The sequence below is a fragment of the Mycena indigotica genome, assembly GCF_014461135.1.
Source record: "Mycena indigotica strain 171206Taipei chromosome Unknown Mind.scaff0004, whole genome shotgun sequence".
Classification (NCBI taxonomy): Eukaryota; Fungi; Basidiomycota; class Agaricomycetes; order Agaricales; family Mycenaceae; genus Mycena; species Mycena indigotica.
The window spans coordinates 811,795-827,451 of NW_023503003.1; the positions used below are offsets into that span (position 1 = coordinate 811,795).

Here is a 15,657-nt window from a genome sequence, read left to right on the forward strand (position 1 = left end):
CTGGTCTCTATTGTAACCTTCCTCGAAAGCCCTGGCTATTGAACCCTCTCGGCGCCTGTCGTGGGAGGAGAAAACAATCCAAATAAGGCAACTGGCGACCCGTTCGCGAGAATCGAAAGTCGGGCAAATCTCTTGCCGAATCGGAGAACGGTGAGGTTGCTTCTTGACCGTGCCTTGGATGCTTGGCCTCTGGTTGTTCTTGGGCTGTTCAGATAGACTTACAGTTTGCCCAGAGATCCGTCATCATATGACCTAACGGCCCTGAGGTTTGATTTCAATCCGATTGAGAACTCACTGTTTTTGAATGAACAACTTCAACGAGAGAGCCCGCGGCCGCAAAACTTGCGGACAGTCGACAAGCCGCCGTCACAAGCGACATTGCAACAAGAAACTCAGTCGCAAGCGACGGCAATCATTAGGCGGTCTTGACTCCACAGCAACTCCACGGAGCTGCCGTATTTTCCACACCGCCGACTTTTCCTTCCCGACTTCTTCATGGTCTTTGCATGACCACCCCGGCTTTCGATGCGGGCCCTACGCTCGGTATCTTCGTGGCTTGCTCGCTGCTCGCAATCCTTGCTGACTTTCTGGAGGTGCTCTGTTGATTGGGACGCTGATCTCATGCATTCTCTGGGGCATTGGCGCCGTCCAGGTTTACGGGTACTACTCGCGATTCCCTGAAGACAGGCTGGCTATAAAAGCCACGGTTGCATTTGTCTGGTGCGCTACATCGATCTTTTCATGCTACTCATGCTCAATCTTCCTCGTCTAGTCTATGCGAAACTGCTCATATAACTTGCGTCATGCATACTCTCTATTCCTGGCTCGTAACGGACTATGGCCATCCTGAACGCTTAATGGAGCGCCCACCGCCGTCAGTGCTCGGATTTATTTTCCTGACTGTGGTCATTGCGGTTTACGGTGCGACCGACAACTTTTCGAGATTTTGAAGGATTCACAATTTCTTTCGCAGTCCAGCTCTTCTTCTCCTACCGCATCTACGTTCTCTCCTCCTCCCTGGTCATCCCCAGCCTCGCTACCCTCCTCTCTGTGGCGCGTTTTGCCCTTGGAATGACGATTTTCGGCGTCGGCTTCCGGATTGCTTCCCTGAGCGAGTATGTTGCGAAATGGGACAAACTGGCGCTCGCGATCTGGAGTCTGAGCGCTGCAGAAGACGTACTCATCACCGCGACCCTCGTTTTCCTGTTGTGGAGACAGCGAGCTCAAGACAGCACCACTGGGCAGTAAGTTGTCATTGGTCACTTGAAGTCTGCTCAGAGCCCCTCAGAACGGCTATTTTACTCGACAAGATCATTATGTGGACCATCGGTAAGTGTCTCGTTGGGCCTGAGCTAGTCTAATGGCTGTAGAAACTGGACTCTTGACAAGGTATGCACGAATTCACGCCGACATATGGCCGTCTTGACGCTTTCAGTACATTTTCGCTGGCAATGCTCGTCTGTGTAAGTGCTCTTGGCCCAACGCATTCAGTCGTCCTCATACACTCGCAGTTCCATCTTATGTCCAACAACTGTAGGACGCGTCAATCCCAGCTCTGTTCCTAACGCTGATCTGTGCTCGCAGTTGTGTGGATCGCGATGTTTACCATTGAAGCGCGCCGTATGCTCCATTATTGCTTGTCTGCGTCCGTGGCTGATGTTGCCTAGTGTTCGCAAATTCTCTCTTCGCAAGGTCTTTATTCTATCATGCCACCACTGAAAGTGACAATTCCGCCCTAGCCTCAACTCGCGGACAGTACTGCGCCAGGCGCGTTCTGGGAACCTGTCAGGCTCTGGCGAGCCACTATCAACCGTGCGTATCGCATTTCGTGTGTTGTACTTTAGCTCTAACTGTCGCTAGTTTGATGCTGACGCGCCATTCACGGTGTCACATGCGACTGCATCCGGAGGGTCGATTGAGCTGGATTCGGTGCAGCGGGGGAAGGGCGACTCCGCTTAGACATATGTTATACCCTGCAGCATGATCATGGAAATTAGCGATGAATCCGGACAGTGGTAGCATTAGTTAAAGGTAATTGTTAAACAGAGCAGCTCAATTCCAAATTGTCTGTTCATGAGATTCCAGCTATCAGATCAGGCGTATACGGGGTTTTTTTTAAAAAGATCCCTTGTAATTAGAATATTAACATTTTTAAAAAACATCAGTGATTTACAAGTTGTCCTCTCATTTTAATAAAATCCACGCTGTCAAACTCCGTATTTTTCTTGGCACCTTGCCATCAACATTTTTTTTCATCTTTTTTGGCCTTTCCCCTACTCAGTATTTTCCCCATACTTAAGGAATTTTCCACATGTCAGGTCTGGGGCCTTATAGCTACCACACTGCCCACCCTGACATGGCCTTTCAACTTTTTAAACCTTTTTTTGATCTCTCATTTCCAGATAGCTAGTCTTGCTATCAACTCTCCATGGAGAGCTCTCCATAGAGTCTGCTGCTTTCTGAGTATGACCACAGATGCTTTCTACAGCATCACTAGCTGTTTGAGAACATATCTACAGGCATGTACAGAGGTAAATCTAGTGTTGCATCCTGAAGATAGCCTGGGCTGCTTTGGTAAAACATCTGTTGCTGACTTGATAACTTAACTTGGGCTGCCTTCTGTGACTGAGAGCAGCTGTAGCTGCTTTGAAGAGTTCTCTGATCTGTGAGGGAAAAAATCCCTTTATGAAAATTTTTCTATGCAAGAAATGAATTCAGATAGGAATATATGAATAACAGAAGGCTGGTGTGTGGAAGGATTCTTTTTCTTAAAAGAAGACCCCGAAAAAGTAAGAAAACAAATCTCCACAGTACTTACATAAGATAAGAGCCTGTATAAAAGAAGAGACACAAGATTGAGAACATACCAATGATACCACTACACCAAGAAGCAGTGGGATAGGTGGCTGGCAGTATAGATATAGCATGAATTTGAGTGCCAGCCCCCTCCAGCTCCGTAAAGCATCTACAGCAACATTTCAAAACAACTATAGCTGCCCTTCAAGACCACCTATAGCTAGAAAACACAAGCAACCTATGCTGGCTTGACAATGCAGCTACAGTTGTTCTTACCAGTACAGCCTTAGACAGTCTGACAAGCTAGCTATAGCTATCCTTCAAGCTAGCAGTCTCCATAGAGTATGTGGAGAGTTGATAGCAAGACTGTCGATCTCCTCATTTCCCTATATAAAACCTGCCTTTTGGCAGGGGCATAAATTAGAGGCATTTTTTAAAAACATTCACACTGGTAATGAGAAGGCTTTTTTAAAGAAAACTCTGTGTACAGGTGATCAGATATCTTGAACTCGTTAACGAAATGCACATCCCGGGAAAATAGTCCCACTCACTCATTTAATTCGTGCTTATTCAGCTGTTTCAGCTCGATTCGGTCTCGGATGCCCGGCTCCAGGACCTTGAACAAGTCTGTCACTTGTTGTGAAGGGTTGTGTCTGTCCTCTCTCAGGACTCCATAGAGCTCGAGGAATGAGAGGATGAACTTGAAGGAGCCGTTAGCTCGGCCTGTCCAAAATTGACACAAGGAGTCGACATCGACATCTGTGGGCAAGAAGAACGCGGCGAGCAAGAGTTCTTCGAGATCCTGCAGCAGATCTTTGTTGGCTAATTCGACGAAAAAGGTGCTTGTGATGAGAACATGGTCGGTTAAGATGACACGATTATCGTCGTCGCCTTCTTGGATCCGGGTTGTGTTGCGACGATTGAGGTCCTGGACAAAAAGTCGTCGGAGGCGGGGCGTGCCCGTACCGTCGGACCGAGCGCTGGGCCCAACTACAGTACGGGTCCCGTACCATACTTACGGTGCTGTATACCCGTAAATTTACGGGTACGGCTGGGAGCCCTAGGTAAGACATGCGAGAAGATCTTTGAGTGATAGCAGCACGTCTTGGAGGAGGAGTGTAGACAAGGCAGTGGACTTGTGCGCGAAGGAGACAAATGAGGCGCGAGGCCAAGGAATGAAGTTCACCGCCTCAAAGATGGAGCCTGAAGACAACTCGATGTGAAGAGTTTGTAGGCGTGGAAGCTCGAGATGGTCGAGGAGTTCCTCCACAGCCCTCGTCGCGGTTTCCAGATCTTCGGTCTCGCGCGAGAGGCCTAGACGGAGATGTGCGGGTAGTGCGGAAACAGTGCACAGACCATGAAGCCTGGTGATGGGAATGCCCCGGTAGACGACGCTGCACTGTTCAGAAAGGTTGGCTAGTATATCAAAACACTTGACCATATCTATACGAGAAGCCGGACCAAACTCGACGTGGGTCATGAAATTGCATGCCAAATGACGCAATTGACGCCAGGGAAGCTTTGGAGGCATTGAGGAGAATGCAACACTAGTCAGTTTGGGAGCTGCTTCAAAGATGGAGACAGCATGGAGTGATTTTGTCTCATACACGAAAAGCAATTCGAGGAAGGGGAAGTTGGGAAGCACATCATTGAAAACAAGCTCTTGATCCTCGTCAAAATCCCAAAGAAAGCTGGGTCGCTCCAGCGATAATAATAATAATAATAATAAAGCCCATACGGCCTCAAAACTGAGTGCCGGGCAGCTCATCCAATGAGTGGGGGGGAACTGCACCCTCCTACGAGTACGTCGGCCCATTGCCCACTGGAGAACTATAAGTATAAGTATGCCAGTGGTATCCGAGTAGTAAAAACCGGTCCAGAGAAACCCAGTAAAATACCAGCAAGAGACATTGTCCATTCAAGTAAATACAGCCTGAGAGTCCGAAGCCAAGACACAGCCAATGATAAGTAACCATCACAGTTTGACCCAGAATTCCACAACCACCGGCCCCACACTAGTCATCCTCACCTACCAAATCCTCGTCGCTAGACTGCGCAGCCTCGTCGTCACTTGCCGGCGCCAACTCTGATATCATCATCGAAGGCAGCTTGCGGCCAAAGAATTGCCACGACCGACACACTTGATAGATGAAACGCGCCATTGGCACTACCAACTCCCAGTGAAAAATCAGCTCCTGCATCCGGCGCTCTGCACCAGCCCGCGAGTCAGGTATCGGGCCAAGTACCACCCCGAAGCGGTCGCGTAACTCCTCATGCAGCTCTATGCGCAGCTCCACCGTCTCCCGTGCTCTACATTGCAGGAAAACATGCCCCCGGTGCACGTGTCTCCAGTGCCCCCATACACTTTCGACATAGAACAGATTCCAGAGCATGCTCTTCCACATTTAAATGCAGACCACGAAATCCAAAGGAGCCGCACAAGAGCCTCGTGAGAGCCAGACGATGCTTCGTATGGGCCACTCACGTAAGATAGTGACACCGGCATAGTGGAACAGCCTTAGGCGGCTTGTCCTTAGAGGGCTTGCGGCGATTGTGCAGCAATGGGATGGACACCATCACATTAATCTCCGCATCCAGATGTGCCCGTACGCCTTGTCGGAGCTCTAGGATCAATGCCGAGCAGGTTGCAACATCAAGATGAGCCACGCACGGTAATCGGCGCATGGTAAATGGCATCTGCTGCAGCACGACCGCCAGATCCCCTGTCCACGAAGGGCAACCCTTGCGCTGCAAATGATCTGCTTCATCAAGTCAAGATGAGAGGTGGGAAGTGAGACCAGATACTGGAGGTAACGCAGTGCCAGTTCGGCCCGCCGCACTGACAGCGGATAGACTCCTAGTTCCGTATACAGCGGAGCGATTAGGGCTGTAGGCCGTCGCCGTATATTACGGTGTATGGCACGCCGTAATACGGCGCTGTAACCGTACCGTATGGCACCCTGGTGCCCAAGTGTACGGGCCGGCGACGGGACGGCCGTGGACGCCATAATGACCGTCCCGTATACGGTGACGGTTGCCGTATACGGCGAAGGCTCGGCTAGCGCGCGATTTGATCCGGAGATCGTCGATCCGCCGGGTATCAGACCTCCGGATGCCCGTTGCTAGGGCCCAGCCGCTGTCGGTGGTCAGCCAACACGGCCTGGCTAGCCTCCGAGGCAGCCTAGCACTCCAGGCGGGCGCTTGGCACTGCCACCCGTCCCAGCCCGGTCGCTCGGAGGCACCTTTAGCCTAGGTCACACCCAGTGACCTAGCTGGCCGTCACCATCACCGTAATACGGCGTGACGGCGCCGTCCCGTACCGTAAGTGCCTCGAGCTCAAGGGCTTATGTGATGGAATCTATTTATATTGGAGCCTCAATGTACTTAAATATTTCCTTTTTGGGAAAAAGTGCTTATTTATTGTTTGTATCACTTTGATCACATCATTGATCATATCAATTTTCCGAAATGCATTGAACATGCTGTGATCACAGTGTTATTGACTCTGCAATCCAGAACAATAGTCTTTTTGTGATTCATTCTAACATCTGACTTAGAATGACTCACCATAATTGTTTCTGACTGTGCATCAACTGTGCATGACTGTGCATCAACTGTGCATACTGTGCATCAACTGTGCATGACTGTGCATTGACTGTGCATTAACTGTGCATGACTGTGCATAGCTGTGCATCAACTATGCATACTGTGCATCAACTGTGCATTACTGTGCAAACTGTGCATTGACTGTGCATTGACTGTGCAAACTGTGCATTTGACTGTGCATGCAGGAACAATAGAGTTTAGTAATAAACTCTTGACTTGGAATGACTCATTTCAATTGTTCTTGACTGTGCATTGACTGTGCAATTCAGAACAATTGAACAAACAATTCAAACTTTGGAGAGTCATACTGACTCATGATGACTCAGCATGACTCTGCCCAAAGGTATAAATACAGCTCACTTCCCTAGTAGTTACACATCCTCTTTTGTCTCAGATACTACCTGAATTGACACTGTCATTCACTACACCTTACTCTGTGGCTATTACAGAAGCCTTAATCCGAGGTTATACGGAGATCCCCTTACTCTGTGGGTATACAGAAGCTTTTATCCGAGGTTATACGGAGAACCCTTTACTCTGTAGGTTAACAGAAGCCTTGCTCTGAGGTTATACGGAGAAGCCTGGACTCTGGGGTTAAACAGAGGCCTTACTCTGAGGTTATACGGAGAAAGCCTTGAATCTGAGGTTATACCAAGATTACCATTTCTATTTTCTTTTCACAGTAGCTTTACTGTTTTCGTTATCTCATCTTCTCTTATTCTAAGAGAAGACTCAATCAACTGACTTGGAGTATTGTTTGATATTTGGGTGTCGTCGCATGAACTGAACTGAACCCTAAACACATTATCAATTGATAACGCCAAATCGTACACTCTACGCTACGTCTATCAATTATCAATTATCTCTGACTACGCGTTTCGCTAACAGCTTATGGTACGGCATAGGGCCGTCCCGGCGCCGTCAGAGGCCGTACCGTACACGGCCGTAGCTGTATACGGTACGGTCTACAGCCCTAGGAGCGATGGCCGACTTGCTGGCAAGTCCCAAAATATGCCGTAGAAAGCCTCGGTTCAAGCTATCCAGCCAAGCAAACGAAACCGGGTCCACGTCCAGCATAACATCGCATCCATGCGTCAGTTGTGGATCCACTAGAGCGTAGTAGAGCTGGCACCCAACATCAGGGGGCAAACGGCCTCTCCCAACGTAAAGTTCGGCCCCCAGCAGAGTTTTCCAGAAAGCCCGAGATGCCGCCTCTTGTTTGCGCTCGTAATGCGCGCGGAAAATGTCGCGGCATGTCGAATCGAACCAGATGCCCACATATTTGTGCTGCGAAATCCATGGAATGAACCTGCCAGCTAAGGACAAGCACACGGTCGGACGCTGTGACGAGCGTTGCGATATTGGACCGAACACCATTGCCCCCGACTTTGCGGCGTTGACTTGCAGGAAGTTCTGTGAGCACCAACAGCCCAAACAATTCAGCTGACGCTGCAGGCCCTCCCAGGAGCGCGAAATCAGTGCCATATCATCGGCATGCTCAAGATGCGACAAGGCATAGCCCATGAGCGAGATGTCGTCTGGATCTTCTGCAAGTGCAAAGGTAGACAGAAAGATATTCCTGTCAGGGGAACCTCCCTTTTGGCCCGGAGACGCGCCCGATTCCGGTCCGATTCCGGTTCCGACTCCGGTCCGGCCCTCCATCTCGCCCGCACAATCACTGATCCGTCAACGCCCTCCCGACGGTCACCCTGGGACCTCGCCTGCGATGCCGCCCAAGCCTTCTGTGCCCGACAGCGGCAGCTACGGACAAGCAGTATATAGTCAGCTACCTAGCAGGCGGACCCTTAGAGTTTCTTCTCTTCGGATCCTCCCCTGCTAGGTCAGCTTCATTTGTATTCGCTTACCAATGTTCACGCTTCGGATCCCCCCCTGCTAGGACCTTGATCTCAGGCCTCCGGGGTTGCCCTTACAGCAGAAGAAACTCTCTACGGGATCAGCCGGACAAGATTGCCAGGTTCGGCGCTGACTCAGGCTCGGAGTACGAGTCCGTCCCGCCCTCGTCACCGCCCCTGCCACTTGTCCCCTCCTCCTCTACTCCTGTGGTCCCCGCACCTGTCATGCCGTCCGGAGTCACTCCTACCGCAGACGCCCGGCTGGACTCACTCGAGGCGAAAATTGATAGCCTAACTGAGGCCCTTGCTTTACTCACCAACCAGGCTTCCGCTGCCGCTGCTGCTGCTAATAATGCTGGCGGACCCCAAACACCATTGCCGGAGACGTCGATTCCGACTCCGACTCCGGTCCAGGGCGACTCCGAAGCCCTTTTTGGCGACATCAACCTCGCCTCAAAATTGGTCTTGCGACCAAATCCCCCGTTCACCTTCAACGGTGACCGGAAACGCGGCCGCGCGTTCCTCTACGCGGTTCGCACCTATGCCCGCCTTGCCCCTGAGGCCTTCGTGGTCAACGGAGAGACGAGATGTTAGCGGAGTTGATCGCCCGCTACACGGACACAGCTGCCCTGCCGGAGACGATAGCGGAGTCGATGGCCGGAGAGGATTTTGTCCCCCGCGACGAGTGACTGGTGTACCCTCGTTCGCGTCTATAAATCGTTTTGCCTCTTTGTATGATGAATGCAGTTCCTTGCCCTACAATGAGCCCGAAACGAAGAACACACCCCCTCCTGCTCCCGCCTTGACTCCGTCTCCGACTCCGCCCGCGACTCCGGTCATCGTCCTTCGCCGCCTCACTGCCTGGGAAAAGAAACTGCCCAAGCAGTACACCGTTGCCGCTGCCCCTGGGGCGAACTCCCTCCACCTCCCGTTGGAGCTAGAGTCCACTACCAGCGCGCTGAAGCTCTCGCTCTCTGGGCTTGTTGACTGCGGTGCCACCTCCGACTTCATTGACACGAACTATGTCGCTCGGAATGGCATTCCGGTCCGCACCCTCGATCAGCCGATTCCGGTCTTCAATGTCGATGGCACCCCCAATGACGCTGGCTCCATCAAACAGATCGCGGACTTGGTCCTGCGCTACAGAGGCCACGCCCGAACGAGTTCAACTGGCCGTCACCCATCTTGGCAAGCAAGACCTCATCCTGGGGTACTCCTGGTTGCGGAAACACAACCCAGAGATCAATTGGGAAACCAAGGAGGTCAAGATGACACGGTGCCCCTGCAATTGCTCGACCTGCCGCGAGGAGGAACGCGTCGAACGGACCGAGTTGCGGCGACTCCGGTCGCTCCAGAAACGTCTCCGCTCTGGCCCGTTCCCCTCGGTTTGCACTATGGACCTCTCTGGCCCTGAGGACGGAGACGATTCCGATTCCGGTCTCGATTCCGACCTGCCTGATCTGACGCCGGACTCGGACTCGGATGACGAAGATGACCAGCTCGAAGATGGTGACCGCATCTTCTACACCTCGTTCCGTCCCTCAGAGGAGATACGCGCAGGTAGCACCGTCTCACAGCGTCTGGCCGAAGCCTTCGCCAAGAACTCCGCCCCACCGCCCTCCGAGATCCCGGACTGGGCTAAGGAGTTCCAGGACGTCTTCAACAAGGAGTCCTTCGATACGCTACCGGAACGAAGAGCCTGGGACCACGCCATTGAACTTGTCCCCGACGCTAAGCCCACCAACTGCAAGGTGTACCCCATCTTGCCCCTCGAGCAACGCGAGCTCGACGCGTTCATCGAGGAAGGGCTTTCGACGGGCCGGATTCGCCCCTCCAAGTCTCCGATGGCGTCTCCGGTCTTCTTCGTCAAGAAGAAGGACGGCGGACTCCGCTTCGTCCAGGACTACCGTGCTCTCAACCCGATGACTGTCAAAAACCGGTACCCCCTTCCGCTGATCAACGACCTCATCAACCGGCTCAAAGGCGCTCGTTACTTCACCAAACTCGACGTCCGTTGGGGCTTCAACAACGTCCGGATCAAGGAAGGTGACGGGTGGAAAGCGGCTTTCCGGACTAACCGAGGCCTGTTCGAGCCCTTGGTGATGTATTTCGGCCTGACAAACTCTCCCGCGACGTTCCAAACGATGATGAATGACATTTTCCAGGACCTCATCCTCTCCAGAGACGTCATGATCTACCTTGACGACATCCTGATTGCCCATTCCGACCTCCGGAAACACCGGCAGATTGTCCAGGAGATCTTACGGCGACTCCGGGAGCACAAGTTGTACCTTCGAGCGGAGAAGTGCGACTTTGAAAAATCGTCAATTGAGTACCTCGGAGTCATCATCTCCCACAACCACGTCGAAATGGACCCCGTCAAGGTCGCAGGCGTCTCCGCTTGGCCGACTCCGGAAAACAAGAAGGACATTCAGCAGTTCCTTGGGTTCGCTAACTTCTACCGCAGGTTCATTCGGGACTTCTCGACCCTTGCGCGCCCTCTTTTCGTGCTCACCAAGAAGGACCAGCAATGGACTTGGGGCGACGCGGAGGCCTCCGCGTTCCAAGCGATCAAGGACGCGGTCACCTCGGAACCGGTCCTGGCGATTCCGGACGACGCACGGCCTTTCCGACTCGAGGCGGACAGCTCTGATTATGCGACGGGGGCGGTTCTTTCACAATCCGCCCCGGACGGGAAGTGGCACCCTGTAGCATTCTATTCCAAAAACTTAAATGATGTCCAGCGCAACTACGAAATTCACGACAAGGAGATGCTCGCGATCATCCGCGCACTCGAGGAGTATAGACACTTCCTCGAGGGCGCCGCGCACCCTGTCGAGATTTGGACTGACCATAAGAATTTGGAGTACTTCAGGAAGACGCAGCACCTCAACCGGAGACAGGCCCGGTGGTCTCTGTGTCAGACTGCGGGTCGGGCCGTGCAAGAACCTCTCCTAAGAACGCGCGCCCGGAACAGAACAGACGGATAGTCGGGCCCGCAAGTGCGGCGGGCGGGGTAGATCGAAACCGAAAGGGCCCGTGAACTCGGTCCCTTGCCGTGGTCGGTGGTCGAAGGTTCGAATCGGGTCGTGTCGGGCCCGATGAGTCGACAACGCCTCCTTGCACGGAGTAAGGTAGTTCTTTAGACGATCTAAGCGATAGAGTACAGGGTACACTATCGCGCCTTATATACGCGGGCCCGCAAAGGGGTGATCGGACACCCTGACCTCTACTCCTCCTCCTCGCTCCCGTTCCTGGCCGCAGAGGGGACGATCGTACATCCCTTGCGGGCCAGGCGCTACTCCTAACCTCCTAGCACTCCTCCCCAGTCCCCTTGTGTTGAGTTGGGCTCGGCGACGGCTCGACGCGTCGTTCTCGGTCACGTGCTTCCCACGTGTGCGTTCCTCCTACTGGGGCGCATGTTCCCCGTCGTCACGTGCTGCGTGTTACGGGCCCGCGATGGCCCGACACCAGCGCCGGAGCGAACGGGCCGGGTCTTATCCGTGACACTCTGTACCTCTCCCGGTTCGACTTCACGCTGCACCACAAGCCTGGCCGCGATATGGGTCGGCCTGACGCCCTCTCCCGGAGACCCGACCACGGAGTCGATTCCGACAACTCCGATGTCGTCCTTCTGCGGCCTGAACTCTTCCACGTCCGCGCACTCGAGCCATAGCTGTAATATATATCAAACATGACCCGGCAGCTGTCAGGCCATTCAATTACAAAGCTTCTGCGAGCAGCCAGGCTCTGGCAGCTGCCAAATAGGTGATATATCACTCCGTCACCAGCGCAATCACACGGACCACGGGTGCCAGTCAGGCGATCACAGTTAATCAAATTGTGTTTGTTGGTCCCAATCTCTTACCCTTTAGGTCACTTCTGATGTTACAAACAATAGTCGAGCATGCCCAACGACTGCCATGATCATTCTTATTCTTCGTCTAAAAAATTGACTACCTTTGATTTGAATCGCGAATTTGACAGAGCAGAAACAATTTAAATCAGTCCCAGTAAAACATGACGAATTCTTTCAAAACAAACAAACTCGACATTCTTACTATTTACACACAACTACAGTTTACGACAGAGCAGAAACAATTTAAATCAGTCCCAGTAAAAAAAACAAGTTTGACGAATTCTTTCACAACTTGACTCGACATTCTCACTATTTACACAACCCACGACTACACTACAGTTTACGTTTTCCCTTCTTGCCTTGTCCATTAGCTTCCTGCTGCTGCCAGTCAGCACGGAGTCGGATAATCTCTGTTGGAGCATCTTTGACAAGATTTTCCAGCACCCAGGTCACCTCCGCAGTTGCCTCCTCCCACAACTTCGACAAGGGCAGCTTAGCTAAACTAAGCTCATGTCCCCACCACCCAAGGGTTGCAACGATGACTGACATTCCGCTCTTGCCTGGCAACGCAAGATCTCCCCAACTTCGACCATCCGATGCCACCCCGCAAAAGTTCTCCGGCGGGTCCCTTGCGCCAGGTGGGCTGGCGTCGAGTCCACCACACTCGCCATTGGGTCGCAAAAGCAGCCACATCCTTAATACGAATGTCATCGTTGGCCGCCGTCCACTTCCGAGCTCGTTTGAACCAAGCCGCAACCTGGCTAGGTCGATCAACATTAGACAGTGATGCTTGTTTGTCTATCCAGCCATAGGCCCTTTCTAGTTGCCCCAGCAGTCGCAACATGTGGTGATATTGCGGGCCCGCTTCCATCCTAATCAACTCGTTGTGTAGATCGTGGAACCATGCCGGCGCATCAGTTGGGGGAAGAGGTTGATTTCCAACGGGAGGATGCGGTTGCGAGCCGACAGGAGGAATTGGAGGGGGCGGTTGCATGCCAATAGGAGGAGGAACAACAACGGGAGGAATTGGGGGCGGTTGCGAGCCGACAGGAGGACTTGGAGGCGGCGGTTGCATGCCAATAGGAGGAGGAACAACAACGGGAGGAATTGGAGGCGGTTGCAAATCCGGCATCATAGATTTCCCCTTTTTCTTCTCCCTCCGAGCTCTATTAGCAGCCAACGATTGCGACGACTTGATGTCTGAACCTTCAGAGGTCTCGATATCACTACCTGACTGCTGTCGTTTCCTTTTCTTGGAAGTAGTGGCTGATTTGACCTGGGCCTCGCCCAGCGATGCCAGCGCTTTTGTTGGCTTTCTTGACAGTTGGCGCCTTCCTCGAGGTTGAAGCTTTGGCTTTTGTCGAGGGTGTTGGCTTCTCTTGAGCCTTCTCCTTTGCCTTCTCCTTCCCCTTCCCCTCCTTTGCCTTCTCCTTCCCCTTCCCCTTCTCCTTTGCCTTGACATCACGCTTTTTACGAAGGCTGGACGTGACTTCGTCATCACCACTGTCAACACTGCCCTTCATCATCGCTGCTGCTACCGTCGCTGTCGCTGTCGGACCCGTCCAAGTCCGACTCGGTAACTTGGAGGAAGTCGACATGCTGGGTTTCGTCATTCATAGAGATCAACCCATCTAATCCGTCTGTCTTCTTCGGCAGAGCGGCATCGGCCTTTTGCTCTTCAGCTGCATTACAATTTTAACACTAACTCAACCACGATGAAGCCAAACTCACTGAAGGCTGTCTCCAGATACTCCATCCAAAAGTCGATCATTTTTTGGAATCGCTCCTTGTCCCAAGCAGGCCACGGCACTGGGGAAGGTGCCTGGTTCGCACCGAAGTAGGTCCTGGTATAATCAGTCATAATTTTATCAGACCGATCACACAACTCACGACTTCGTCCATATACGGCCCCCGAGCGAGGGGCCTGGGTCCACCGATCATGCAAAAGACATGACATCCGGTGAACTCGGCAAGTCGCATAGCAATCCCCCAAAAGAAGTTTTGGAATTCCTCAATACACCTGTCCTTCATTAGAACTAATAGACTCGCACGTATGAAAGGCTCACCGCTCGCGGAACTCGGGCGTCGTGGGCACTCCGTCCTTCTTAAACTTGGCGAATTCTTTTTTCTTCTCTGCGACGTCTGCCTGGGCTCGATCCTTCAATGCTTGTATTGCTTCTTCAACCATTTCGGCAAGAATGGGTTTCACCACTTTCGCTCGAAACGGGCGCGTTGATGGTCACCTTACGGCCAGTTGCCGCCTCTTCTTTGGCTTTCTCTTCTTCATATTTGGGCTGCAACTCTTCTTTGTTTTCGTGCATGTATTGCTGAGCAGCTGAGCGCTTTCGCTGGTTTCGGGCGCAGTCCATCTTGTAAAAGAGCCGGGTATAAGGGCTATCAATGTCGGGATGTGAGTATTTGCCACGGAGATTCCTCGCGTGGTATTTTAGATACCGCGAGATACGCTATACAACAGCATCAACTAGACTGGACAAGCTGATAGAACGACGCGGCAAACCTTGTTGTCAGATTTAATCTTCTCCTGCATTAACTGGGTGTCTTCGGTTGACAATTTCTCAACAGGATGTATTGAAAGGCGGTAAGGGATCCGGAAGGTCAGGCTCTTCGTGGTCCTCCAGCCGCCAGTGGATGCGGGCATGATACTCGTTGCAGACTTGCTGAATGAAGTCGCGATTTTTCCTCCAGTCTAGTGACAGTGCCAGCGCATAGCGCTGAACGTGAGGTTGTAGAATACGCCCGGACGCCCTCCGCCCAAAATTTCTTGTTTTTGCGGTCTTTCTTGTTCATGCGCTTAAACTTATTATTCGTCTTTGTGACGGTCATCTAACAAGCAGGTTAGGATACTCTCGTGAGCAAGTTGTTGGCATACCGCTCGCGCAGACAAGGACTGGAAGAAGCAAGCAAGGTTGTTGTTTTTTGCAAGATGCCGATTTCTGGCACCTGCCACTAGCAAACATCAACAAACATCTGCAAATAATGCAATCGTCGTCAAGATGACCAACTGGCTGCCGCTTGTTGTGAAAAGCGAATCAATCCTTGAGCCCTACGACTACTTCTCGGTATGTATTTGCGCAGTAGCTAGGGACGGTCGCCAGGAAAGCACGTCGTAAAGAATAAGAGCAAACGTTGATCAAGAACCTCACCATGGCTGCCGGTAGAACGGCTGACCGAAACAGACGCGAACTAACAGTCAGAACACACAGTTGCTGGTCAAGTAGTTGCGAAGTAACCAACGACCAACTAGGGACGGTCGCCGGTAAACCTCGCCAAAGCTGCCGGTAGAACGGCTGGCCACCGCTCGGTATCTATTTGCGACCACCGTCTAGCTGAGTCAACCTCGCCAGAGTCAACCTCGCTACGGCTGCCGGTACAACGGCTAGCCACTCATTGTGTAACGAATGCAAGAGGTGGTAACAGAATCGAATCGAAAGATCGAATCTGTGACCATGTTACAGTGTGACCATGTACCTCTGAGCAACCTTAAGTCGCTTTTGGGCCGTGGCAGCACCCACTGTCTGGCAG

General features: G+C 52.3%; 2 protein-coding genes across 2 annotated transcripts; one reads left to right on the forward strand and one right to left on the reverse strand.

Annotated features, from left to right (window-relative positions):
• Positions 1 to 506: 506 nt before the first annotated feature.
• On the forward strand, positions 507 to 1,959 carry MIND_00414200 (uncharacterized protein; the record flags this gene model as incomplete). Its single annotated transcript, XM_037360963.1, has 12 exons — positions 507 to 543; positions 594 to 720; positions 773 to 921; positions 974 to 1,244; positions 1,289 to 1,329; positions 1,371 to 1,389; positions 1,436 to 1,463; positions 1,512 to 1,533; positions 1,585 to 1,620; positions 1,668 to 1,692; positions 1,740 to 1,812; positions 1,861 to 1,959. The coding sequence occupies 12 exons, from the start codon at positions 507 to 509 to the stop codon at positions 1,957 to 1,959; spliced, it is 927 nt and encodes a 308-aa protein (XP_037221255.1).
• Positions 1,960 to 12,447: 10,488 nt separating this feature from the next.
• On the reverse strand, positions 12,448 to 14,302 carry MIND_00414300 (uncharacterized protein; the record flags this gene model as incomplete). Its single annotated transcript, XM_037360964.1, has 7 exons — positions 12,448 to 12,606; positions 12,662 to 13,344; positions 13,391 to 13,626; positions 13,673 to 13,796; positions 13,846 to 13,958; positions 14,021 to 14,134; positions 14,181 to 14,302. The coding sequence occupies 7 exons, from the start codon at positions 14,300 to 14,302 to the stop codon at positions 12,448 to 12,450; spliced, it is 1,551 nt and encodes a 516-aa protein (XP_037221256.1).
• Positions 14,303 to 15,657: the final 1,355 nt, after the last annotated feature.